The sequence below is a fragment of the Peromyscus eremicus genome, chromosome 2 (genome assembly GCF_949786415.1).
Source record: "Peromyscus eremicus chromosome 2, PerEre_H2_v1, whole genome shotgun sequence".
Taxonomy (NCBI): domain Eukaryota; kingdom Metazoa; phylum Chordata; class Mammalia; order Rodentia; family Cricetidae; genus Peromyscus; species Peromyscus eremicus.
The window spans coordinates 126,114,853-126,141,838 of NC_081417.1; the positions used below are offsets into that span (position 1 = coordinate 126,114,853).

Below are 26,986 nucleotides of genomic sequence, written 5' to 3' on the forward strand. Positions count from 1 at the left end.
GCAGACAGACAAGCCATCAGTGTGAGAACAGACTGGAGTGAGTGAGAATGCACAAGAAACAAAAAAGCTAAAGAGAAAGTGTTCTGTGCTAAACACTGGACAAACATAGTGGGAGTGTCAGCACAGCCTCAAACCCGTCTGTGTGAGCAGGATCATTTTCAGCTCTGCTTGATACAAAGCTGGGATGTCCCCAAGAGGACTGGGTACAAGGAAATTCCAATATACCCTGATCTTCCCATAGCACTATCTCCCACTTTTCCTCTAACTACCCCCGTGTCCATCTTCCACAACATATGTTGGTTTGCTCATTGTCTGTCTTTTCTATTGTAAGGCCAACTCCATGATAGTAAAGATGTTTGGTGCAGCTGGGTCTCAGCAACTGGAAAAACACCTGGTATATAAAGATCCTCAGTTGTTTTCTACTTAACTGTTCAGTGGAGACTAATCTAGGGGTTGGAATGATAGGTCAATAAAGTACTCGCTCCTGCCCCAAGCATAAGGACCCAAGTTTGATCTCTAGAACCTGTGTAAAACTTCAGGATGTAGTGGTATGTGCTTGTAATCTTAGCATTAGAGAGGCAGAGACAAGCTGATCCCTGGGGCTCCCTGGCCAGGCAATCTAGCATAATTAGTGCATACTGGGCCAATGAGAGACTCTGTCTCAAAGAGGTGTAGGATGTTCTTGAGGATGACACCTAAAATTGTTCTCTGCCCTACACATGGACACACACACACACACACACACACACACTCACAAATACATTTTTAAAATATTCATCTGAGAGAGAGAGAGAGAGAGAGAGAGAGAGAGAGAGAGAGAGAGAGAGAGAGAGAGAGCGCAAGAGAAAGCCCTTTCCAGGATCCTTTCAATACTAAGTTCCACCCCTGATCCTTGCTTACTTGCTTTCCTCTGCCATGGTAGTCATTGTCCTGTATTGCAATTTTATCTGTCTTCTCTAAGGGTTATTCAAGAGCAGGACCTAAACTTGTTTCCAAACCCTCAGCACACACTATGGTACATGTCACAGAAGATGCTCAATCAATATCAAATAAATAATAAATTCACCCTTTAAAGTTAATAAAGAACCATGACATAGTAATAATAGTCTTAAAAGTACAGGCCTTGTAGCTAGTCAAACAGATTGAAGTTCTAACCCTGCAAGTGTTAGCTGAGTGCTATCAGACAACTAACATCCCTGTCTTCTACACTCTAACATGGGAGTAATAATATACCCCACCCACATATGAGTAACAAATGAAACTTGCCCAATGCCTGGAAGAGAGTAATCGATTACAAATGTTAATTATATCTCCTAAATTTCAAGTTCAAGACAATAGCTAAAAAGAAAGCAGAGCAGGAAAGAAAGTCCTAAAATATCAGAGCCAGGAGAACTATAAAAATGTTAATTTTAAGCCTAACATCCAACCCTCTGAGGAACGGGATCATTTCTAGTTTTTGTGGAGAGGATGCCCCAAAACTGGGATAGCAGGCATTAGGTGACCAATAATCAGCTCTTATAATACCTTGTTGGTTAATCTGTGAAATAAACCCATCAGCCCTGTTAAATGGAGAAACTGAAGCTCAGGATTGGAGTTGGGGGTTCAGTAGTCCATCCAACATCAGTGCAAGCTGAGACTCAACACAGAACTTTACTCAGTGTTGGCTCATTCCACAAGTACCAGTGGGAGCCGCAGACTCAAGGCCAGCCCGGAGTGAAGATACAGCAAAGGAGAGTGGGTTTCTTTCAAAGATCCAGAACTCCACGACCCATCCTTAAGCACACCCTGAGTGGACCTGAAGAAGTTCGGAACCCAAAGCCTGGTGCTTCCCCCCAGCCCTCGGTCACGGAGCGGCCAGGACCCTGGTGTGTTTTGTAGTCACCCAGTTAGAAGCCGTCTTTGCTGCACTGCTCTGTGACTTCTGCAGCAAATTGAGTTACCAGGCCCTTTGAGGTCTCCGTTAATTTAGATGTGCTTGGAATAGTCTACCCATGGTTCCTCCAATACTACATGTAGCTTGATTTCACTTTTCTTCACTAGATCCCTCCTAATTCCAGCAGAGGCAGAATCTGAGTGAGGAAAGGGTCAAACGTGCCAAGAGGAACGAGCGAGCGAGATGGCTCAGCTGTTAAGAGCACTTGCTGTTCTTCCAGTGGACCTGAGTTCAGTTCTCAGCACGCACACTGGGTAGCCCACAACCACCTGCAATTCCAGCTCCAGGAGATCCAACCCCTTTTTGTGGCCCCCGGGAGTACTTACACACAAGTACACATACCCCAACACAGACACATAAAAAAAATCTTTCAAAAGGAAGTAACAAGAAGGAATATGTCTTGGGAGGTGGTGACATACTCAATAGTCTACATCCACAGGTCCAGAGCAGAGGTTTTCGACATTTGGAAGGATGTTGAAAGCCTTAGGATATTATGAGTACTATCCCTCAGAAAAGTCAAATATACAGACATCGCTTTGTCTGCAATATCAAAGGGGACAGAGATCTCCTAAATGGCCCTAGGTAGAAACTCCTGACACAGAGAAAAATTAGTACATTAGTTCTTCTTTTAACTGTATGTCTGAGAAAACTGAGACAGGCAGAGGTGACCTGACCCACACAAGGCTGTCAAGTTTCCAGCAAATGAAGCCAAACAGGAGAGAAGGCAGTTTCCCTCCATGCTTCTCACCTCCCTTCCCTGTCCCTCTTCCTTCCCAAGATGCTACTGCATGGACATTGACTTTGATCTTTAGTCTTGATTTAACTAGTATCAGTTGAAGCTTCTGAAAATACACGTAAGACAAGCAGGGCCTGAGCATCTCTCAGAGCAACAGAGCCCCCTCGGGCTGAGTTGGCATCACAGCCCCAGCTGTCCCTGAACTGGGGCCCAGAGAGGCAGCCATGGTGGATTTAGGGAACCAAATTTGCAGTCAGTTTTCTAGTCAACTGGGGGAAAGGAAACATTGCTGGGAAATGGCTGGGCCTTGGAGTGTAAGCAGAGACATGGCAGAATGTCGGAATAGGAGGGAGAAGATAAAAGTCCCTCCGGAGTGAGAACTGGGTCTGAAATAGACAGGTGAATGACAAAGACTAGGAGCATGGGGCAAGTAGAGAAGGGTCAGACATCACAGAGAATGAACCATGCTGGAGATGGAAGGAGGTCCCTTTGCAAAGCTAAAGTGGCAAGGGGTGAGCTAGCCCTCCTACAGGGCTAATGCAGCAGCATGTGGCAGTCGGTTCGGGGCCCGGTGTTCCAGTTAGAGAAGCTAAGGTTCTGCCCAGTGAAGCTGTTGCTCACCTCTTCCATTTCATCTGTAGTATATCAGATACTCTGCAGCCTCTAGCCCAATGATTACTTAGGAGTTATGTTATCCATCCACTCACCCACCCACCCACCCTATCCTACCCCTCCACTCCCCCCCACACACCCACACACCCCCCCCACACACCGTCATCCCCAGTCCACCGAAGAATCCTGGGTAATGCTTAAGGACAGCTTTGGTTTTCACAATGGGTGAGCACTGCTGACATCTAGTGGGAGAGGCCAGGGATGCTGCTGAACACCCTACTGTGTTCAGGGCAGTCCAACAGGACAGAAGCATCCAGCTTCTGTCTGTAGTGCCTGGACTGTAAGCTGATCAACCCAGAGCCGTGTTTGCTCTATTCACTTTGTGTAAACATAGTCTGTTGTGTATAAATGGCCTAGCAGGCAGGAAGTGACTGATAGATGTCAGCTAAATGAACCAGTGGTTAAAGACTAACAAATGATTCCAACCTGCCTGATGCCTTCTGAAGCCCCAAAGCCCCTGCAAAATCACCCTACTAGAATCAGCCATTGTCACCCTGAGCTCAGGTACACACCTGTTCTCATCCATGCAACCTCTAACCTGACGTCTCTTCTGACTTCCCTAATAGAGTGGCAGGATCCACCTTCGAGCCTATTAAGACTGTTCTCATCTGCTTGGTCAGAAAGGACATCTCAGGTCCTTGGACAGAACAGAGTGGGGATCAGAATAGGTCATCTGGGTCAGCCTGAAGCCAGTTTTACTGGAGAGGAAACCTAGGCACACAGGATGCAAACAACTTAGGAGGTCTTATCCTGGATGTCCAGAGGATTTCTTCAATTCTCCTTCTCCATGTCTCTGGCCTTTTTTTTTTTTTTCTTCTTCCCCTTACCCTGGTGTTTGGTGTTTCATTCTTTCTCGCTGCTTCTGTTATTAAGTCAATCATGTGCTCGTTATCTCTAGAGACAAAATTGAACTTGACAAAGCTCTGTTCTTGAAGAGCTCACACTTTGTTGGAAATGACAGTTTCATAGATTGTAGTGACAATTTGAAAAGCTGCTGCATGCCACAATTGGATATGTAATTGGATATTACCCAATGTGGTAATCCTGGAGTGTGGGCAGCATTATCCATTTAGCAGATGAGAAAACTGAAGCTTGGAAAAGTAGCTTGTCCTCAATCACACAGCTAAATGCACAGAAGGATTAAAGGCCATGCTTTCTAGACCCACATTCTAAATAGAAGCCCAAAAAATATTGTCAGGAGACAAGACATGGAGCATTTTAATGGAAAGCCATGAAATTCAGATTTGTGAATGTGAATCTCACCCTGTAGATGTCAGGGAAACAGTGTAGGGTTGAAGGTCAAAGAGTCACAAGATCAGCAATTGTGAGAACATCATTCTCATCGATGCTGGATGAAACCAAAGGCCCAGAGACTGCCCAGAAGGCCAAGGCATGGAGACAAGGACATGAGCATTTCTCCTGACACTCCCCAGGGTCTCCATTCTCAGCTCTTATTAAGCAGATAAACTCAGGAAGAATGAGTAGGCTGAATTATGGCCTCCAAAGACATCTAGATCCCAATTTCTGGGACCCGTAAGTGTTACTGTTTCCACAGAAACAGTCTTTACAGACATTCTTAGGGGTCTTCTTATGTAATGTTGCATTCATCTCCTAATGGGCTTCAAGGTGTACTTTTTCTATGGCTTTGTAGCTGTGATTAGCCAGTTTGAGCATGTGTGCTATGCTGGGGCCTAAGGTAGCCGCTTTCTCCATTGGTCTCTCAAGCGTGGTGGTTCAGGCCCATGTGTTACAGGCAGTACCTGTGCCTTCTGGGGTTAGTCCTCCAGTTTGTCAGCAGTCTGTGTACTCAAAGGCCTTGGAAGTGACCAGTGCTAAGGTCTCTCAAAATGTCAGATCCACAATGATCGTACTACTTCTCTTTGCTGTGGCTTTGGAATAAGATACAGCTTCTCTCAACCAGGCTAAGCAGTACCTCAGTGGCAAAGCATCCACCCAACCCAGGGCATTCCAGATGCAGAGTTTGGTCCCAGCACTGCTCTGAGAGCAGAAAGACAACACTAACAATAACACTAAAAAAAAAAAAAAAAAAAAAAGGAATGGAGAGAGGGAGGGAAGGAGGGAGGGAGGGAGGGAGGGAGGGAGGGAGGGAGGGAGGGAGAGAGGAAAGCAGGCAGGCAGGCTGGCCAGAAATAATAGACTGAAACCCAATTTACAACAACATTCCAGGCAAGGTGGTATACAACTTTCATTCTATCATGTGGAAGGCAGAGACTGATCTAGAGGCCAGCTTGATCTCCATCGTGGATTCAACATTAATCAGGGATATATATTGAGACTATCTCAAAAACAAACAAACAAACAAACAAGCAAGCAAACAAACAAGCAAAAACCAGTATATCTGTGGTATAAGATTCTTCATCCTTGCACCAACCCTGGGTTAGACCTGCAAGTTGCTTTGCACTTCTCTCTGAAGCCTTTCTGCTTCTCCATGGCATTTATTTTTCCTGTCACCTTGTTCTCTGCTCCTTTCTGTCCTTGAAGGACAGTTTCTCCTTGGTTGGCTGGACTCCTCTTACCAGTGGAGTTGCATGGAGGATACTTCCACACTGCTATCTTACCCTCATTAAGAACCTTGAGATGCAAGCATCCTATCTTAATAGGTGGGCCCTACATGGCATCTCGTGGACCCATATGGAAGGGAGAAAGAAGGACATTTGATATCTGTCAGCGAAGGGAAAGCCTGTAGACCAATGAGACAGAGCCTACAGTGATGTAGCCACAGCCATGGAATGTCAACAGGCAGGATAAATGAAGGGTTTATCTCCTGCAGCCTCCCGAGCAAGTGTAGCCCTGGCAACACTTTCTTTTTGGCCCCCAGAGCTATAAGGAAATGCATGTCTGGTATTTTAAGGCACTAAGTTTATGATCACTTGTTACGATGACAAATAGAAACTAATATGGAGCCTCCGATTTATCCTGAATTTGAATTCATTACTGGATGATGCTATTCAAGCGCCTTCCCCCTAGTCACAGGTAGGCTGCCTCCTGGTGAGGTAAGCCTCAGGATGGGGGTGGGGTGGGGACACCAGTCCTTCCCAGGGAGCTGACTTCCCCTCAGTAAACCTGTCCACTGCCTCCCACTGTTTCTCTTTTTCTCACACATGCTGCATCCCTGCCTCCCTCTCCTGCTTTCCCTTCCTGTCCTGTGGTGTATATTGTGTCCCCCAAAATATTGTGCACCCTAATAAACTTATCTGGGACCAGAGAACAGAACAACCACTAGATACAGAGGCCAGAAAATGGTGGCACACACGCCTTTAATCCTAGCATTCCAGAGGCAGAGATCTGCCTGGATCTCTCTGAGTTCAAAACCACACTGGAAACAGCCAGGCATGGTAACTCATGCCTTTAATCCCAGGAAATGATGGCAGGAGGCAGAAAGGTATATAAGGCATGAGGACCAGGAACTAGAGCCTGGTTAAGCTTTTAGGCTTTTAGCAGCAGTTCAACTGAGATTCATTCTGGGTGAGGACTCAGAGGCTTCCAGTCTGAGGAAACACGATCAGCAAAGGAATTGGCAAGGTGAGGTGTCTGTGGCTTGTTCTGCCTCTCTGATCTTCCAACATTCACCCCAATAACTGGCTCCGGGTTTGTTTTTACTAACAAGACCTTTTAAGATTCGTGCTACACTGTCCCATCATCTGCTTCCTTCCTTCCATCCCTCCTCCTCTCTATTGTCTGTATATATGGCTTTCCAATCATGTTCTCTCCTTTCCTGCCATTCGCTTCCTATTTTTTCATATCTCTGCCCCGACTCCACTTTCCTTCAGTCTTCAAGTCCAGCTCTACCTGTGCCCCTCTACTATCTTTCTCTCCCTATCTTCCAGCTTCACCATGATGAGCTTCTCTAAGCTATGTGTCTGTTTGCATCTTTATCTTTTGTTTGCCCCACCCCCCTCCCACTTCCCTCCCTTCCTCCCCCCACCTCCCTATTTCTTAGACCTCCTGCTCTCAGAGCTGTCTGGGAGACTTTCTTGCCATGACAAAGGCCTCTATGATTATCCCCCACCCCCGCAGCCTGCACCCTTATTCCAGAGCAGGATTCATCTGGTTAGTCGTGCTTCTGTCTGACCTTGTAAAGGACTGGCAAGGGAAGCAGAGACAAGAGATGTTTCATCACCACATTGTTCCTCCGGCTTTACCTAGAGGCCCCTAGATAGCTGCCTCTTAATATTCTAGCAGTGCTGTCAGCCTTACCAAAGAGAAATGGCTTGTCTTTGGCATCCCTGTCTGCAGAATTAATCCTCCTGCTTAATGATGATCTCCCATAGCAGCCAGGGATGGCAGTGTGAGCAGAGGAAGACTTTCAAGTGGAGGTTTCCAGATAGAGAAAATGTAGGTGTTAAGCTTTCTGATTTGGAGACAATATGATAGCAAGGAGAGACTGTCATGAAGTTTGATACTCTTAGGAAAGTGTCTGATGTACAGTAGCATTTAGCAAACATGTAAGTGAAGGAATAAATGAATGACCTTCAGTCTTCCTTGGGACCAATACTTGATGTGCATCAGGGGACAAGTGACTTGTGATGTCTCATCAGCAAAATGAGGGTAGGGAGCAGAGTGATAAGTTTTGGATCCCCGGTTATTGGATATCCTCTACCACTGATGTAATAAACCAATCAAGATGAATTATTAAGTTCAGGTTTAATAAACAGAGCAAAGCAACTCCCAGGTGACTCTCAAGAAGGCAGGGGAGAGAACATGAGAACACATTGCAAGTATGGTCAACCAGGTCTTAAGTAGTCTGTGGGTGTGGTCTTGAGCAGCCCCTGGAAGGGACTGACTCTTGTCAGACTTTCTTAGGGGCGGGGTCTTTGGGAAAGAAAGAGGTGGGACTTCCACCTAATCATCTCAGACTCCTTGGGTATATGGCATCAGCAGGGCTTCCACCTAAACACAGCGCTGCATGTAGCACACACTGCGGGGAAGAGGGGGTGAGATGAATGGCAAGGACCTTAGCACTCCACAGTGCAGGGCAGGGCTGGCCAGGTGAGCCTGTTGGTGGTTCTGATGGAGCCTAAGGGAGAGAACAGAAGGCAGCAGAGCTGTGGGGCAGTGAGGGAAGGAGCAGGACAGTGCAAGGAGGCCACACATCCAGAGGGAGGTTTGTGAGATTTGAGCTCGGAGAGTTGGAAATTGCCAGGTACCACTATGGATGTACATGGAGGGACTCATCTCCAAGGTTCATTTTTATCCCATTTATGATTAGCTGGATTTTACAAGTTCTACTTTTGGTGAGGAGACTCAGCTTCAGCTTGGCTAGCTCCTCAGTCTCCTCCAAGTGCATTGCAAGCCCACTTTTGTTGAAGTCCCCTCTGACCACCCTGCTTAGTGCTGTGGTTTCTTCCTGCCTTTCACTGCCTATCCCCTGCTTCATATCTCAGTGCTTATCACCTTCTGGCATATTCCACAGGTTTACATTTGTCTCCTGTGGCTGGAATATAAGCTCCACAAAGATGGGGGGGGGGGTGTTTGCCAGTTTTCTCTTAGTATCATTGGTTCCTCAGTAATGTTTGTGGAATGGAAGGATGAGATGAGACTTCTAATCACATCGCTTTTACTCCCAGAGAACACAGAGGAGGGAAATGGCCCAGGTCACCACCCTGTGGGCTCTTAGTCCTCACACATGTGTTCACACAGTGTTCCAGATCTGAGGCCTGAGACAGGAGAACAGAGGCTCCTTCCATCACTATTTGTCTCCTAGAGCCCATGAGAACCCTGCGGTCCCCATTACCTCTGCACCATCCAGATCCCCACACCCACTTTCTTCTGCTCCCATACTTGCTTCAGATATTTAACATAGCAGTGATCTCTTAAAGGTATAAATTAGACTGTGTTCTTTGCCTGCTTCAGAGTGTCCAGTAGCCTCTCTGTCACCTAGAAGGATCAGACACTCTACAATGGCCTACAACAAGGCCTTCTGAGATCTCCCCTTTGTATATCACTTTCCCAGCCACTTTTAGTTTCTCTCTTCCCTCAGACGACCCTTCTACTGTACTTTTCTCAATTCATAGGTGATGTGGCACCTGTCCTCACTGTTGGTTTTTATGTCCCCTGTAGGCAGAGTTTTCCTGTCCTGACTGCCTGCTCCCAAATAACAGACAGCCGCTTCCCAAATAACTGAATCAGAGACTTAATATAAATTATAAATTCTCGGTCCATAGCTCAGGCTTGTTACTACCTGACTCTTACATTTAAATTAACCCATATTTTTTATCTGGGCTTTGCCATGTGGCTCATGGCTTGTTACCTCATTTTCTACATGTCCTGCTTCCTCGGTGACTGGCTGGTGTCTCCTCTAACTGCCCTCCTTCATCCCATCATTCTCAGTTTGGCTTTCCTGCCTAATTTTATCCTGTTCAGCTACTGGTCAGTTAGCTTATTTGTTAAACTAATCATAGTGACATATATTCACACAGTGTACAGAAGGATTATTCCACAGCAGTCCCCTTCTCAGAGAGGCCTGTTCACATCTCCATCATCCTCAGGTTTTGACTACATTTTCTCATAGCACTATTAGAATCACAGTTTCATACTTTGTCCTTTTTTTTGTACTTTATAATATGTCTCGAGTTCTAGCCTTAAGAATTATTGTTTTTGTTTGGTTTTTAGTCTTTATACCCTGAACCTTCCAAAAACTCTGAACATTGTAGATTATCAGTGAATATATGTTAATTAAAGAATGATAGGCACAACTCCTGAATGGAAGAATTTTTTTAAGATTTATTTATTTTTATTTTGTGTATATGAGTGTTTTGCTTGCATGTGTGTCTGTGCACCGTGTATCTGCAGTGCCCACAGAGGCCAGAAGAGGGCATCATATCACCTGGAACTGGAACTGTAGGTAGTGGTGAGTCACTGTATGGGTACTAGGATTATAACCAGATCTTCTGGAAGAGCAGCCAGTGCTCTTAACAACAGAGCCATCTCTCCAGCACTCAGAATAGAAGTTTGAGTTCCTTAATTTTTCAGCTAAAGCCATGGTGAGTCTGGCCCCTGCCACATCCCAGCCTTACTTTCCAGTCTGCACTTCAGTAGGCGAGACTCCCACCTTCCCTATTGTCTTTCAGGTCATGTCGTGGTCCCTGGCCACACCTGTGCCTCTGCTGACACATGCCTCCACCACTCCCTCTCTTTGGAAGGAGAAAAGACTGAACCTTGGGCCTTGATAGGCAAATGAGCTGCCATTGGGCTGTATTCTCAGCTCACTTTCTCTTTCAGGTTGTCTTCGTCCTTCAAATCTTCCTTATATATCTACCTCCATGAAGCCTTTCACGGTTTTTCCATTTGGAATTCAGTCTTCCTCTACAGGGTGAGAGCATTTTGTGTTTGGATCTTTTATCACATTCCAGAGCAGAGACAGTACCTATGCTGAGAAGACCCTGGGGTTTGAATCTGCCTCTATCACTTTCAAAGAGTGAGACTCTGGGTTAATAACATAAGCCCTGATTACTGCTTTCTTATCTGTGAAATACATGTAGACTCGTGCTTTGGTCTTGTCAAGCTGTGGTGAATGTTGGTGACAGTAACTGCATTGCACAGTACACTCTAGTAGCTGCTTTTGTCAAGGCGACAGTGTAACTAACCACCTGCTTGGGGATATAGTTAACTGGGGTAGGCTGTTTTCCTCCTCTAGACTTGAAAGTGGATTTCTCTAACTCATCTTCAACTAACCCCAAGAAAGACCCCAACAAGTGTTTGAATCCATGCTTGCATGTATAATGGATGGATGGATGGATGGATGGATGGATGGATGGATGAAAATCATAGAACACATCTAACCCCCATTACCTGTTAAAGAGCCCCATGAAACAGGGGCCTAGAGCTACTCTATGCCAAGATAGTTCTTGGTAGAAGTCACCAGGTTAGTCCAAATTTCCAACCACCCCACCTGAATCCATCCTCTATCCTCTGCACTTTAGGCTCCCAGCCCCACCTGCCCTGTTGGCTGACCATGCCCCATTGTCTGTGAGAAACAGACCGATGAATTGAAATTGAGGATGGAAAAAATTTCAGCATACAGACTATCCCAAGATTTTTGTAGATAATGAATAGCTGAGAGCATTCACCCCAGTTTTTCCTCTCTTAATACTGCAATATATTGAAAATGGCCCAGCCAAGAAAACTATTGCCTCTCTTTACCTGGATCTTAAATCTGTCTTCCACGACATCTTGTTTTAATTGAAAATGTTCAGGCAATCTCTACTCTCCTTCACCTTTGTCCTGCTCCTTCACTCAGTCAGGGCCAGTGTCAGAAATATTCTGGAGTGAATAAGGCTTTGTGGCTAGAGAGGGGAAGGGAAAGAGGTCTTTCCTAGACAAGATCCACCTTGAAAACTGCCTTTTCAGCAGAGCCCATCCAAAGTGATTAGCTCCAGTTTTGTTGAGCAGCCCAACTCCTTTGTGGACTCCTTTGTTGGTGAGCAAGGCAACTACTTCTGTGGTGCCTCGGGTCTGGCTCTTAGTATAGACAGTCAGGGAGAGATGAGGCCTCTCACTCCCTCATTTATTCATCCATTCATTCATTCACCATTCAATCAGCCCTGTGCTACTCTCCAACTACATCTGGCCACACTCTGCTGTCCAGCAAATCTGTGAAGCAGGCATTTCACAGACAAGACAAGATGGCTCTGGGAGATGGAGTGGCTTGTGCAAGGTCACTTGGTGTCTAGTTCTCTATGTTCTGTGTTAGACACTCTTCCCCTAAAATTTGTGGCTTAAAACAATGCTATCCCTTCATGTTTTCTGTGGGTCAGACATCTGGGTGAGCCTCAGAGGGAGGGTGTTTTGAGGAGTCTGATTCAGTTGTAGGTAAACAGTGGCTGGGACTGGAATGACGGAGTGCTATAGAAGTGAAGGCTGACCACGAGTCTATCCTCTGTGCATAGTCCCAGGACCTTGGGGTGGTCAGTCTGTTTGTCTGCAAGCTTGGGACCCTAGCTTGAGTACTCCACAACACAAGGTTCGGTTACTTTGCAAGTCTGTCACAATGTCACTTCCACTGTGTCATTCTTTTGGTTAGAGGCCAGTTTAAAGTCTGTGAAAATTCAAGGGCAAAGAACATAAAGACTATGCCTTTCAGTGGAAGGAGTATCAAGGTCATATTAGAAGAGCATGTGAGACCAGAGACAATGTTGCAGACATCCTTGGAAATTAAAATCTATTCTCTCCATAGCATGTGGCAGAACCAGGATTTGGGCTAGACACATCTGCTTCCAAAAATGTCTGCTGCAGCTTACCAGCTCGGTCCACAGGGACCTCTCATTTCTCCCGTGCCCTGCAGCTATTCCTTTCAACACACATAACCACGACTCGGTCTCCCCGAGCCAACTAGAGACTGTCTGGGTTCAAGCAGCCAGCTTGTCTCTGCAGGCCCTGGCCACGAGACAGCCTCTGGGGGCTGCTAGTCAGAGAGGCCATGCTCAGTGCCAGCTTGTGGACTTTTCAGAGAGGGGACAGAGAAGGTCAGACACATCCAGAGAAAGAAAGCAGGTAGCAGCCCCAGAGCACAGCAAGCCTGCAGTGCGGCTCACTGTCATAAACACGGCGCCTGCTGTTTCTTCTCCTCCCACCACATTCTGACCTGGGATGACTCAGGCTTTGACAGAAAAGGTGCCTTCAAGTTGAGGAACAGCCCAGGGCAGTGGAAACTCAAAGGCTGGAATCACACTTGCCTGGATGTGACTCCTGATTCTACCGTTATCAGCTATGTGGCATTGGATAAGTTCCTTCTCCTATCACAGCCCAACAAAGATAAAGAAAATATTGTTTAGGTGCATGTGTGAATGGCAAACCATTTCTGCACTCTTGGCTGAAGGCCTCTTTAGCTGCCCTGTCTTTATAGTCCAGCTAGGAGCAATCCTTCTCCAAAGACTCCCTTGGACCAGCAGCCTCACGCTGCTGCTTCTGTGCATGTCACCCTACATGCCTCAGCTCCATGTATTCCTGAGTCAAGGCTGTGAATCTCCTCTATTGGATAGTTTATCAGGTAGGAGAAAGATAGATACAAATGTGAAATGGTGTAGGTCCCAGAGAAACAAGGCCTGAGTTTAAATCCCAACTCCGGCATTTATAAGGTACCTAGTCTTAGGGGAAGTCACTTACTTTGTCTGAGCAATAGGAACAATAATAGACATCTCTCATTGGATTGTTATGAGATTGCCTAGCACATACTAAGCAATGCTTAGCTACTGGGTGTCATTATTCATTTTCTTTTCATGCTACTGCCAGGCAGGCATATAGGTATTTAGATGATTGAGTCAAGCAAAGATGATCTTTTCTCCATAAATTGTCTAGGCTAGAGGAACTGTTGAAAAGAAGGGCTGGCTGAAATTCAGTATTGCTGAGTAGTCTGACTGGCAGAGAACTATACAAAGATACCATGGAAAACCTATCCCAGCAAAGGCACCAAGGAGGATATTCCTATTAAAGTGATAACTGGATGTAGGTCTGGAGGCTGAGAAGGATCTGGTCCTATAAGGCATGCTTGGCATGGTGGTCTAGTAGGATGCATGGTGAACAAAGACCTAAGAGTTACAGGATTAGAAGAGGAGGAGCTACAGAAGGGTGGGAGGCAGGAGGTAGCAAGAGGAGAGCTGAGAACCTACTTAAGGGCCAAGCTATGAACAGCAACTGGAAGACACAGAAGGGTTTTAGTCACTGAGTAACACTATTGGGTCTGCACTAGAGAATACAGCCCTTGACTTCGCTATTGAAAACATCCTATAGAGGGCTATTCTGAGACAGGAGGCCCAGAGGACAGGATGGCAATTGTCCAGGGGAAAGGTGATGCTGACCTATTCTAGGGGATGGAAAGAGGTGGACAAAATCAAGATATGAGAAGTCTCAGAGGGAAGGTTGGCAGCTTGGGTGTTGGTAGCTGATGGGGGTGGGGTGGAGGACCCACTGTCAGTAAAGACTTAATTTCCACCCTATGAGAAATGACACATACTCTGAATGAGGTCAGTTCTAAAGCCATGGTGGTAGGGAACAAGGGAACACTCTCAGCCCTGGGATGACAGCAGGGAAGAGCCTGGAAAATCTAACGAAGAGATAGTGGCTAATTGGAGAACCCACGCTATAAATTAGCTAAGGGAGAGTTAGGGAGGTCCTTCAGGCAAAGGAAATAGCAGAGAACCCCAGAGATGTGGATATGGTGCATAAGGTAGATACACAATTGTTGTATTAATTGATCCCAGGGTGTTAATACTAGTATAGAACTGGAGCTTTCTCCTTGCCTGGGGAATTTATGATTTGATAAATAGGCTATCAATCTATACCCTAGAGGTTTATTATTTGCCAAATAGCAAGGGGAAATGGGATTCTATTTAGAGTCAGAGAGTTTTCCTGAGATTGCTCTCAAGAGAGATGCCTGGTCCTTGAAGGTCAGGCAAACCCTGTTCTTTTCAGCAAAGGGTCTCTTGGCTTTGTGTCTTGCTCATCAGGCTTCATTCCAGACTATTTGAGGCCAGACTGGAAAATCCCAGTGTACCTAAAAGCTTGGTACACAGATTTGGGGGTATGGTTACTTGTGTTCTGTGCATTTTAGTTCCTTGTCTCTGAAATGAGGACCATAATTGTCACTGAAGGTTTTATGAAGACAAAGACAATGCTGCCAAACCCCTAGACTGGAGAGAGACGACGCCCTCTTTATCAAGGCTTTATTTGCATTTTTATTCTTTATAACTAGGCCTGCTCAATCTCCATTCAAAGTTGCTTCTTAACACACACCTGCAGATATGAAACTGGGGAGGAATGTGGCGAGAACATTTCTAGACTATTACCGGCTGAATTCCTTGGTTGAAAGGATGACAGTGCCCATGCCAAGGCTTCGGTAAGTGGTAGAGCCAAGCAATTAGGCTCAGGTCCTGCTTCACTGGGTCTGTGCTCAGGGAAGCTTCTCTTAGTTTTCTGATGCCCCTCAGTTTCCCACCTGTGCCACAGGAAGGGCAACCCTAGCTCTGCCACAAGAATCAGTATGGGCCCAGAAGGTGTGTTTCCTAAGCACAGGCATCCCTGAAGCTTCATCTCCTCTAGCTTCTGGGATGTTAGCCCAGATTGCCAAACAGCCTCCCACGGTCCAGAGCAAAGAAGTACCTTGACTCACCAGGTTGGTCAGCGTGAATGATGCCTCAGGGTCCACTTTCACAATGCAGTAAACTGAACAGCTGAGCTCCAATCCGCAGTCTACATAACAGTATAGTCATGCATGGTGGGCCATCTCATTTCAGGCCCATCATAAGAATCTCCAGGGATGGGGCATTGCTAGGGAGCCAAGATCAGCCACTGATCTAAGTTAGCCTGGCTGTTTACATATTCCACTCCATATGATCACTCATCCTCCAAGGTTCCCAAATGAACTCCAATTCCTCAGACCCCTAGTCTGTAAATCAGGCACTGTTGTACACACTTTTCAGGTTATTGTGGGCTTTACATTGAAACACTAGTACCAGGTGTATGATTATCTCATCAGTCTATGATAGTCCCTTCCCTTAACACTTGAAGGTTTGGGCTACAGAGGACACAACCCTAAGAAGCCCCATCTTGCTCCTCTGATGGACCCACTTGTAGATCCAAGGAGGAGAGAAGACTGGGATGGGATCATCCATCTTGTCTGAGGGCTGATCAACAGCTGGAAGTTCTGGGAGTTCCCATGTGTGCTGGTAGAGCACTCAATGAACATCAGGGCAGTGACATCCAGTGGCATCTGGAATGTTCTAGCACTGCCCTACCTCTGGGCCTCATCTCCTGTTCCCCTAGTGGTCCAGGCTCCTGGAACGACGTGGCAGTGTCCAACTCTCTACTCCTGCCAGACCATTCTTTCCATTGATGTTCACTATGTTCTTTGGTGCCTCAGGATCTTAGCACAATGAATCTTCCTCCATCATCTATTATTAATAATAAATATATAAGTCACAATTACTTATTGTATGAAGTACTTTGTGTATCTAATCTTATTTAGTCCGTGGATGTCTAGTCTTGCACTTTAAGAAAAGGAGACCCAGAAAGGAACAGAAGGTTGCCTGAAGTCACAGGGTCTATAGCACAGATAGGGTTTCCTATTCTAAAACCATCTGAACTCTACTGCAATAGAGCTCCCTCAGTGGACTGTCTCAGGCTCTCATGAGCAATGGGATTTTAGGCAAGTTTCTTTGCCTCTTAAAACCTTTCTACACCTGCCTATTAAACAGAAATAATAGCAACCACTTAATATGGTTCTAAAGATTAGGTACAAGCTTAGAACAATGCCCAGCACACAGTAGATGCCTCCAAATGTTTTTGGTTTCCAATTTTTGCCAGTTTATGATAGCCTGTGACAAGTCCCCTGACTTATCTGGGCACTGGCCCAGGCTCCATCATTCAGTGAGTTGTACCTCTCTAAGGACTGATTTTCATGGCTGCATGCTCCAATGACACCCTGCCTCAGATTGAGAATAGATCATCTGGGGACTTTATATCCACCATTCTGGGGTATTAAAAACCCCTACAGGAGGATTGTCTGTTCTTTCTCTACCCCCTGCAGTACCAGCCTGCCCTGCACATATTTACATGGATACACTCATCCATTCCATCACTCATATACCTATGGAAGACAGCACGTTGCACCCGGCTCTGGTGGGAGGGAGGTATGGGATGAGTTGGAGATTAAGGTATGACCCTGCCTTTGAGGAGTTCACCTCCAGAGGAAAGTGCTTGCTTCATTCTTAGAAGTCACTCTTGATTGGCTAAAGTTCTTAAACATTTAAAGCTTTGTAAAACTCAAAAGAATTCTTAGCATCTCATTTACAAGTTAATTTAGGGATTATCTCTTTTGGGTCCTCTGTCAGCCTGCATAAAAATTATCTTCATCCTTCACCTCTTTTTTTTTTCCTTGCATGTGTCCTGGTCACAGATGAGTGAAGTAGTGCTAACAGTTTGGGGGTATATCAGCAAGCATGACAAAAGAAGACATTGAGACCTAGGGGACAGAATGGGTGTCAAGGTCCAGAGTTGGAGCCAGGATTGGAGCCCAGGGCCTGACCCCTATGGGGGATACTCAACCTCAGTCTGGAGAGGATCTTCTAGATTGGAAGGGGACTTGAAACTGAGTCAGAATGATGCAAGGAAGTTTTCCTCCCAAGAGCCTCTGCTCATGGCATCTCTGACCCTGAGCTTTGAGGTCCTCTTCAGCAAAGACTTCTTTGCTCACTAGGATTTGAAGAGTTGAGGCAAATACACCCAATTTTAAATTAGGAAAAACAAATTAGCTCCCTTCCTACCCCATACCCCTCCTCTGGGCCTGGGTAAGCCCCTGTGAGCAGCACTCAACTCTAAATTGGTAAGTAACCCTTTAAGAATGAATTCCCGGGAACATAGGGTCCTATTTGAATTTGAATGCTTCCTGCTTTTGTATTATTTTCCACCCAAGCATCAAATAGCTTAAGTGAAAGAGCAGTTCTGGTTGTAAAGGAAAATTACATGTTTTGACTCAAAATTAATCTTTGTTTTCTCCCATCTCCATGGATAATTGCCATATGTCACTTTCTACCCATATGCTGGTGAAAGGCTGTTGGCATCTGGGGTGCTGGGCCGCCCCTCAGGAAGAAGTCCTGGGGAGAGGCAGCAATGTGGGCATGGGAGCTCAGGCTCAGCATTGATTAGGAAAGCTGAGACCCTACATTTATTTTTAACCAGTGTCACGGCCATAGAGCTAAAAACCAAAGGGGATAATATCAGACAGATAAAATGAATGGACCAAGAATACTCACTTCTGTGAGTGGGCAGAGCATGAACATGGAAGTAAGCTGGTATTGACCAAGTAGACTCAGGCTTTGCACCTGAGCACCAGGTGCACCTGACTGTGTAGCTGGAGTTTTCTCTCTGGGTCCCACCAAGTCCTGGCAGTCCAACAGCCCACTTATAAAATAAACATACAGACGCTTATATTATTCACAAACTGTATGGCCGTGGCAGGCTTCTTGCTAATTGTTCTTATATCTTAAATTAACCCATTTCTATAAATCTATACCTTGCCACGTGGCTTGTGGCTTACCAGCATCTTCACATGCTGCTTGTCATGGTGGCAGCTGGCAGTGTCTCCCTGACTCAGCCTTCCACTTTCCAGAATTCTCCTCTCTCCTTGTCCCGCCTATACTTCCTGCCTGGCCATTAGCCAATCAGTGTTTTATTTATACAGAACGATATCCACAGCATGACTGTGCAAAGTGACATCATGATATATGTATATAAGGAGCACATCCTGTGCTAGGCCTGTGATGAGTCCTAGCGGAGCATAGTTAGCATCAGCACATTGGGAACATGCATAATATAACAGCACTTAACAGTGTACAGTAAGTATACACAACTACATGTCAGATGTGGCCTCACTCACAAACCTTCATGGCTCCCTGTTACCTCCAAAGTAATATTCCAACTCCTTTTCTTTGCTACTCAAGGCCTTAGCCAATATTTTTAATTTGATATCCTGCCCCCTTCCAAACCCTTGACATTGGGAACACCTATCCTGCCTCTTACCATACCCTTGACCTCGGTAATACCTGCTTCCAACCACTTCCTGCCATATGCGTCAGCCTGAACACGTTGTCCATTTTCACGCTTCTATAACTTTCATCCTTTCCCTTTATCCCTTTCATTTTGTAGGAGCTGAATTCCTACTAACTCATTCAAACTTTCTCCAAATGTCACATTCTGTCTTCCTGTCCCTCTTCCTGCTAAGATAGAACTATTTCCTCAGCTGTGCTCCTAGTAACCTTTCATACACAACCTCTACCCTGTCTTGTCTGGCATCTCTGCAGGCAGGTCTGGCTTCTCCATTGGACAATCTCATTCCTGAATCCTTAGTGCATGGTGCAGAGCCTGTACATGTTAAGGCCTAAATAAGTTGTGAAGTCATTGACACTGAAGATACAGTAGTAGAACTGGGTGGGAGTATTCACAAAACATCTCCCTCAAGCTCTTTGCCCTATGGGGAGGTGCCAACCAGATGTTATTATTCCCACACACAACCTGGAAAGTCCTTGACCGCTGACAGGCGTATTCCAAGAAGGCTTCAGGGAGAAAGTGAGATTTAGACTTGGTTTTTTAAGGACATGAAGAGTTGAGATTGATGGAATAGAAAGAAAATGATGCTATCCCAAGATTTAGTCTTAAATCCAGTGACTATATAAATCAATTTGTCAGTCAAAATTATAACAAATAAGGCACTGAAAAAGGTGAAATGCAACAGGACCCAACAAAGCCTGCAGCACTGGTAAGACCAATGTGGTCAGAGAAGTGACGAAATGATAGTAAACATAAGACTCAAAGTCCATTTCCATTCACCACTCACCCCAGAAGCACCTGCTCCACACCTAGGCTGGCTTAGGAATTAGAGAATAAAGCCAACACATCCAACTCCAAGTCCTATGACATATGTAGATGTGCAACCTCCCAGGAAATGGTGGTGTAGGTGTTAAATGGTGCCCAAAGAGCTAAAGAAGCCTTGAGAAGTTGACTTCCGAAGCAGATGAATCTAAGGAAATGGAGAAGGGAACAGAGGTATGAACCATCTGCTGTTTAGGGCCTCCTTCCCTTTTCTGCGCCCTCATCTTTTATTATAGTGACACTTTGCCTTTCCAGCCACTCCAAAAGTTGTTTCTGCATTCTCATACCCCTCTCTAGCCATTGCACACCTCAGTGCCGTGACATCACCTACTTACAGCTGTGTCCGTAGCAATAAACCCAAGCCTGTCTTCTAGGGACTTTACATCTTCTTTGTCCTATAAAAACATACCTGTCTTGTGTCCTATGCTCTTTGTGTCCTATACCTGAGGTGTGAAGAACTATTCTCCTCAATGACCTATGGATGGATGGCACCTTGTAATCTAAGTACCACTTCTCCAACTCTCCTTTCACCAGAGTCTACAAGGCAGGAAGAACAAGCATTCTCCTCCCTAAATTCTTACATCCAGGAAGGGACTCCTTTAAGATCATACTGTCTCAGGGCTGCAGATATGGTTATAGCAACTGGCTTGCATGTGTGTGGCCCTGACTTCTATTGCTAGTGCTGAAAACAAAACAGACTCGAGAAGATCACAGCATCTGTAGGTGGCAGTCCAAGCATGAGCTTTGTAGGGCTAGAGTGTTAAGGGGCACTGGGTCTAGACTCATCTCACCTGCACTAGACAGTCTCCTCATGTTGGCCAGATCTTCAAGGAACATGTGTTTTCAGGCACTGAGACTGAGAGAAGGTATGTTAAGACCAGGTGTCCTTTGTGTGTGTCCTGACACCTACTCCATCTTCATTTGGCTTGTGACTCATCAACCATGAATAAAAGTTGTTGTGCCAAGGTCAGAGCACAAAGGCCACAAGACACATCTTCAGTCCTAATTCAAACAGCCCGCTCCATTTCTATTTCTATCATTCACCACTTTTGACTTCATGTTGAAGTCTTCAATTTGAGTGGTTGCTTTGCACAGTTATGATCTCCACTAAATCTAAACAAGTTGAGTACAGCATCACTGTCTGTCTGTATCTTTGACATGTCCAGAGTTTCTGGGGCCACAGTCAACAAATTACAGTAGGGAAGGGAAGCCTGTTATGAATTATACACACATGAGGAACCCCCAGCTAGCCAGGCCAGGATATACCACACCTGAGGGAAAACTTGCTGGCATACTGGGCAGATGCAGTGGTGTGCTGGGCAGATGCACCCCATGCAGGCATGGTGGCAGCAGTGGCGGCCAGTAATTCACAATCCAGACGCTGCATCCATGTGGAGAGTTTATTATAGTAGAGAAATGAAGAGAAAGATAGGAAAGCAGAGTGCAAGAGAGAGGGAGAAACAGAGAGAGAGAGAGAGAGAGAGAGAGAGAGAGCGAGAGGTCAAGGGTGCACACTTTGTGGAGGAAAAGGTAGAAGAGAGAGAGAGAGGAAGGGGCAGAGTTTTTCCTTAAAAAGAAGCTTTTATGGTAGGACGCAGGGCGGCACCAAGGGGTGGGATTTCAAGGCGCGGATCAGAATATTAACAAAGCTTCCTGGGGTGCTCATTCATATTCTCTAATTTAACTTCACGACACTCCTGGAAGACTGGAATAGTTTATTCTCATTGTACAAATGAAGTTCAGAGAAGTTCAGTTCCTTGCCCAAGGCCACACTTCTGAAGTCAGCCAACTTGGGAATTCAGAGCAGTTCTTTGGGACTTAAAATTAAGACCACTCTTCCCGCTGAGAATAAATCTTAAATCCAGTGACTATATAAATCAATTTGTCAGTCAAAAATATAACAAATAAAGCACTGAATAAGGTAAAATGCAACAGTGAATAAAATTGGTTCTGGCTCCACAGGAGCTCATTATCTCTTATATGAACAGAAACACTGAATGATGGTGGTAAGATTACTGTGTTGGGTGCTGGGTGCTGAGTTCGGGGACATAGAGGTAAAACAGACACACATCTGCTCTCTGAGATCTCCAGGCATGCTAGGAAGACATGCCTGGAGACATTATGAGTTGTTGTAATGAGGCTGAATGATAAAACTGGGATTCTGAAGACCTTGGTGGTCACACACCATACACAGAATGACAGAATGGTGTCCCAGCCGCCCAAGAGCTCTCTTTCCTCTCCTCTCCTCTCCTTCTTCTCTTCCTCTTCCTCTTCCTCTTCCTCCTCCTCCTGCTCCTCCTCCCGCTCCTTCTCCTCCTCTTCCTCTTCTTCTTCTCTTCTCTTCTCCCTCTCTTTCTCTCTCTCTCTCCCTCTCTCTCTCTCTCTCTCTCATATTCAAAAGGGATTTTTCCAAGCCCACAAGACTCCGAGACAGGTAGCATAATCCTGTTGGCCTCCTTCCAAACTTCCAAACTATAGATTTTTTTGGGTTCCCATCCCTTCCCATGTGTAATGTGTTGAATTAGGTGGAATACAAGTGGCAAGATACCAAATTGGAGCTGTAAGAGACTTAAATTTCTCCAGGCCTAGAATGAAGCAATGCATCTATCCATCCATCCATCCATCCATCCATCCATCCATCCACCCATCCATTGGCTGGCCAGTCACCCATCCTACAGACATTCACTGAGCTACTATGACTGCTTTAAACCAAACCTGGACTGGGTTCTGGGGACACAGAGAAGAAGATGGCAAGGTCATTGAACCCACAAGGTCCCTGTCCAGTGAGGGAGATGGACATGCACCAGATGAATTCATTGCAGTGTGTATATGGGCTGTCTTCTCTTTCTGTTGTTTCCCTTTTGCAGGAAAGAAACCCCCACTCCTTACAAGCACCCATCCCTGCGGGGCTCAGCCAGCAATGTCCCCAACAGCAAAGGGGACAAGAAGAGCTCACTGAACCACAAAGACTCTTCAACCCCCTTTTAAAGACATGGCACCTGGAGGCATTGTGGGGGCAGGAACACGAGTTTCCTGTTGGGGCAGGAAATTAAGTGCCATTCCCTGGTTTCCAAGACAGGGGTTTTCAGCATTGTGCACATGCTAGTGAAAGGGAGGAGGGGAAAGAGAGACATTTTATCATTGATTTCTTTTCCTTTTATCAACGGGAAATCAATTGTGAGCCTTCAACTCAGAGGCTGAATGGAGTAGGAGAGTGGAGCTAGGCAAGCATAGGGAAACGTACGCACCTCTCTCAAGAGGTCCCACAGGTCTCAGGTCTCTGTAAGCCCTTCTTCACCTTTTAAAGTTGTATGGTCAATGCACAGGTGACTTTGCTTAAAACAGGTTGCAACTGTTTCTAGTTTAGGAATGCCGTCTCCATATTTTCTAATGCAAAGCAACAGCAACCCACATACAAGCCAAAGGCAAACAGGCTGTTGTGAACAATGGGGTAGAATTTTTGAAATCAGAGTGGTCTTAGAAACATGGTCACTGTATCTATAAGCCTCATGCTCTCTCACTCCCTCAAGCCCCAGCATGCAACTTCAGAAAGCTGTTCTGAAAGACATCTTTCAACTTCCTTGGGAGTTTAATCGAAACTCTAGCTCCCCAGACAAAAAAAAACATTGCTCATTCATTCCGAAGAACTACTGTGGATAAGGTCTGCAGTCCCTGGTGACAAGAATCAAGGGAGGTGAGCACTGATAATCTGCACTGAGGACAGAGTGACTACCAGGTAAGGGGGCTGCAAGAGACAAAGGACTGCACCCTAGGCACGTAGGAGTGATAAAGAAAACGACAGCAGAAGCAATTCCTGAGGCGAAGCAAGCCAAATACTGTGCATTTTCCTGATGCTTAAAGGGCCTTTGTGTGATGAATGGGTCCAGGGGAGTCTACTCCCTTCCTGTCTGTGGAAGCAGCAGGCTGAGTCACCATGACAGCCTGCTAATTAAAATGACCTCCCGGAAATGAGGATTAGGAGATAGGGAGAGGGAGGGAGGCTCCAGGGAGATGAGGCCTTCAGCACACAATTCCAGTTAAACATTCTTTGCATTTGCGACGGCGATTTTCAAAGTTTATTGCAAAAAATCGAGAGCAAAGCTTGTTTTCTCTTTCACATATTGGCTTTCAGAAATGGTGACAAAGAGCCATATGTTAGTTTGCTATGAATGTTCCATTGTATATATAGCAACCTTCCTGGGTTTTTATTGTCCAAATAAAGTGGTTTGTGCAGCACCTCTGTTCCTGATTGTTCTTGGCACCCTTCCCTTTTGCTTTCCTACTCCTTGGAGGACAACCAGCCAACTCCAATTAGAGTTAATCTCTTTGAGGTCAGGGGCTCTGTCAAGATGCAGAAGAATGGTCAGATTTGAACTCTCTGCAGTTCCTGTGTCAGAATTCTGGGGAGCTTAAGAGTGTATCTGGCTCAACACAACCACCACGAGGCAGCTTTGCATCACTTTAGATGTCGTGGACAGGGGTGGGTTGCATAAAATAAGACTATAGCTTAGATCTGCTTTCTTCCATGTCCATGTGTTGGGACCACACATGGGTACTGTGTTTTTTAAAGCCTCTCGACTAATTAGAACCCAAGTTAAAACTTGGAGACAGGCGATCCAGGTTCTAATTCAGAATTCAAGCCCTGGCTTTATTTCTCAACATTGGCGTAATATAGAACAGTCATTTACCTCCATGAATCTCAGTTCTCACACTTGTAAAATGGGAATAGTAATATCCATCTCACTCTAGCAGTTGTGAAGATTTGATGAACTTAAGTGTGGGAAACACCCGTCAGAAAGTTTATGTGCTTATTAAAATGACAGCTATGACCATTTGAAATAAAACCAATATGGAGAGGTACGTGGAAATCACTTCCCATTAGAAGTAGACAAGGGGAGTAAAGTTGTTTCTTTTTGAGATAAAAAGTAAGGGGTAGAGGTGGGAAAGCAAGGTTACATACAGTCTCTATAATGTTTAAGGGACATCATGGGACAAAAGAAGTAAATTTATGCTGTGTTGCCAGAGTTAATTTAGTCAAATCTAGGAAATACCATCCAGTAAGATAAACTTCTGCTCAGGCTGAAGAAAGCTTTCTATTAAAGACAGCTGCCAACCATGACTTCCTTTGGAAGGTACTGAGCTTATTATCAGAGGACATCTATCATGGAGAAAGAAGGGTTACCTTCCTTAGGGGAATGCTGGGTTTGAAGCTGGGTGCTCTACAACATCATCCCTCATCTGCGGCTCTGAAAAGAAATGACATGAGGCAGGAGGTTACATTTCTGTCAGATAATGGGAGTTTACAGCATCCAATATCATTAAACACTAGACACAGGAACATAAGTATCTGTGAATTATAGCATATTTACTACATTGATGTCTAGCATTCCTTAGAGGGAAAAAGGTACTTATAAAATAGACTACAGGATTGCAATGGTCTACTTCTCTGTGTTGACAAAACAGACGATAAAAGACTGTCCAGGGGTTGTCAGTGGCCCTGGTTGAGGTCTTGGCCAGATTACTTCTTCCACGGTGCTCTTGGATAAGGTCCTACCTATAACACCAAGCTGGCAAAAGCTTTCAGCGTGGAGGAAGAAGATAGCACCAGACAGGTGAGCCAGATGGAGGCTTCTGGTCCACCTATCACAAGGCCATTCAGCCTATTGAGAAGTAATCCGGCCTGCTTCTTTCCCAGACTAGAATCACACATGGGTAGACCTGAGCACGATCCGGTGCATTTCGGACAAAGAGAGTGAGGCAACTATACAAGAAAGAAAGATGGGAGGCTGGGGGGCGATGTGCTCGTCTCTGGCTGGTTCTCACCCACGGGTCATCCTAGGGCAAGGGACGTTCTGCTCTTTATTTCGGGGGCTCTGAAACACAACTGATGTGCATTTGCTCTCCCAAGTTGCAGCCAACAAGTTGCAAACTGCCAGCTTCTGAGATGCCGAGGCCCTCAGCAGTGGAAGCAGACCACCTGCCTTGAGGATGCTGTCTCCTTGCACAGGAGACTCCTTTAGCTAGGCACACCCCTGTCCTTCCCAGCAGGGACAGCAGACAGGGCTTATGACAAGCTTGTGTTTTGTCAGTGTTCCTCAGTGACATACCCAAGGCCTGCCTTGGAGAATCACAGCTCACTGTTCTAAATAGAAAGAGCAGAACCAAACAGGGAGGTGGGAGATTAACATTTGTTAGGCATCGAGTCATACATTTACCAAATGCTTGATGAACACATGGAGTGTGCCAGGTGTGGTGCCAGACGCCTCCGAATCTGCTTCCTTATTGGATGTTCTCTGAAGACTCATGAGGTAAGTGCACTTGCTGCATTTTCCAGAGGAGCACTCTGAAAATCCTTTCTTTGCCTTCACTTTGCATTCATACGAACCAGCCTGGATCTCCACTACTCCACAATGAGCCTCTTCCACTGAGCTAGAGGTAAAGTCTGGTCACAACAGAAAACAGGCTAAAACAGAGTAGTGCAAACCATGCTGCTATTTAGAACTGGTAGGAGACTGAGAGAAGAGGGTCGTGTGTAGGTTGTAAGGCATAGAGGGACATGAAAAGATGTCAGAACTTCCTAGCAGCTGCTGCCGAGGGGCCCCTTCCCATCTCTCATTCCTGAATGCCTGTGTGAAATCCTGAACTCTAGGGTCCTTCAAAGCCAGGGGCTGGGCATGGGGCCCATTGAACATGTGTCACACAGAAGTTTCCAGCTCTCTCAGGGTCCTTGGAAGCTCAGCAATGTGGTCTTACAAGGCTTTTCCCAGAAGCCTCTGGGGTAACTATTCTAGCAGATTCCTTGTCAGCCCAGCCTTCTAGGCAGTAGGAACTGAGTCTACTGTGTCACAGTCCTTGCCTCCTGAGCACTGTAAGGACATCAGCTTCTGAAGTTTTTCCTTGGAAGGCTCAGCCCAACCAATAAGGCTGAAGGATCAGAGAGAATATAGGAGAAACAGCTTAACAGGAACAGTAAATTAAACCAGTCTAAGTGTGAATCCCTGCTCTTCTCTACTCCCTGTGTGGCTTTGGACAATGGATTTGGCCTCTTTAGGCTTCTGGGTCATCATCACCTGTAAAATAGGAGTGGTTAATACCTATTTCCCACAGTTAAGTTGAGGATTAAGTTTAATAATGTCTATACAGTATCCGACACAGAGTAAAGCCCCTTCCCTGAGTCCCCCCCACTCCCCTCCTTGAGCCTCTCTCCTGCTTGTTAGAATTAGAAGTCCTTTTCTACAGCCAAAGAGAAGACAGAAGAATGA

The 26,986-nt window shown here is 45.7% G+C and overlaps 1 protein-coding gene across 8 annotated transcripts in view; it reads left to right on the forward strand.

Moving 5' to 3' along the window:
• The window catches only part of LOC131903881 (BEN domain-containing protein 5), a 1,181,880-nt gene extending 1,158,039 nt beyond the window's left edge, over positions 1–23,841 (forward strand). For 4 of the 8 annotated variants that reach the window (XM_059254708.1, XM_059254715.1, XM_059254712.1 and 1 more), the window contains 2 exons: positions 15,099–15,195; positions 15,933–16,283. In XM_059254708.1, coding sequence (XP_059110691.1) covers positions 15,099–15,195; positions 15,933–16,191 — 356 coding nt within the window. In that variant the 3' untranslated portion in view covers positions 16,192–16,283. Of the gene's footprint in view, positions 1–15,098; positions 15,196–15,866; positions 16,284–22,591 lie in introns of those variants that run through there. The other 4 variants (XM_059254709.1, XM_059254710.1, XM_059254711.1 and 1 more) reach the window with 4 other exon arrangements.
• The last annotated feature ends 3,145 nt before the right edge of the window (positions 23,842–26,986 follow it).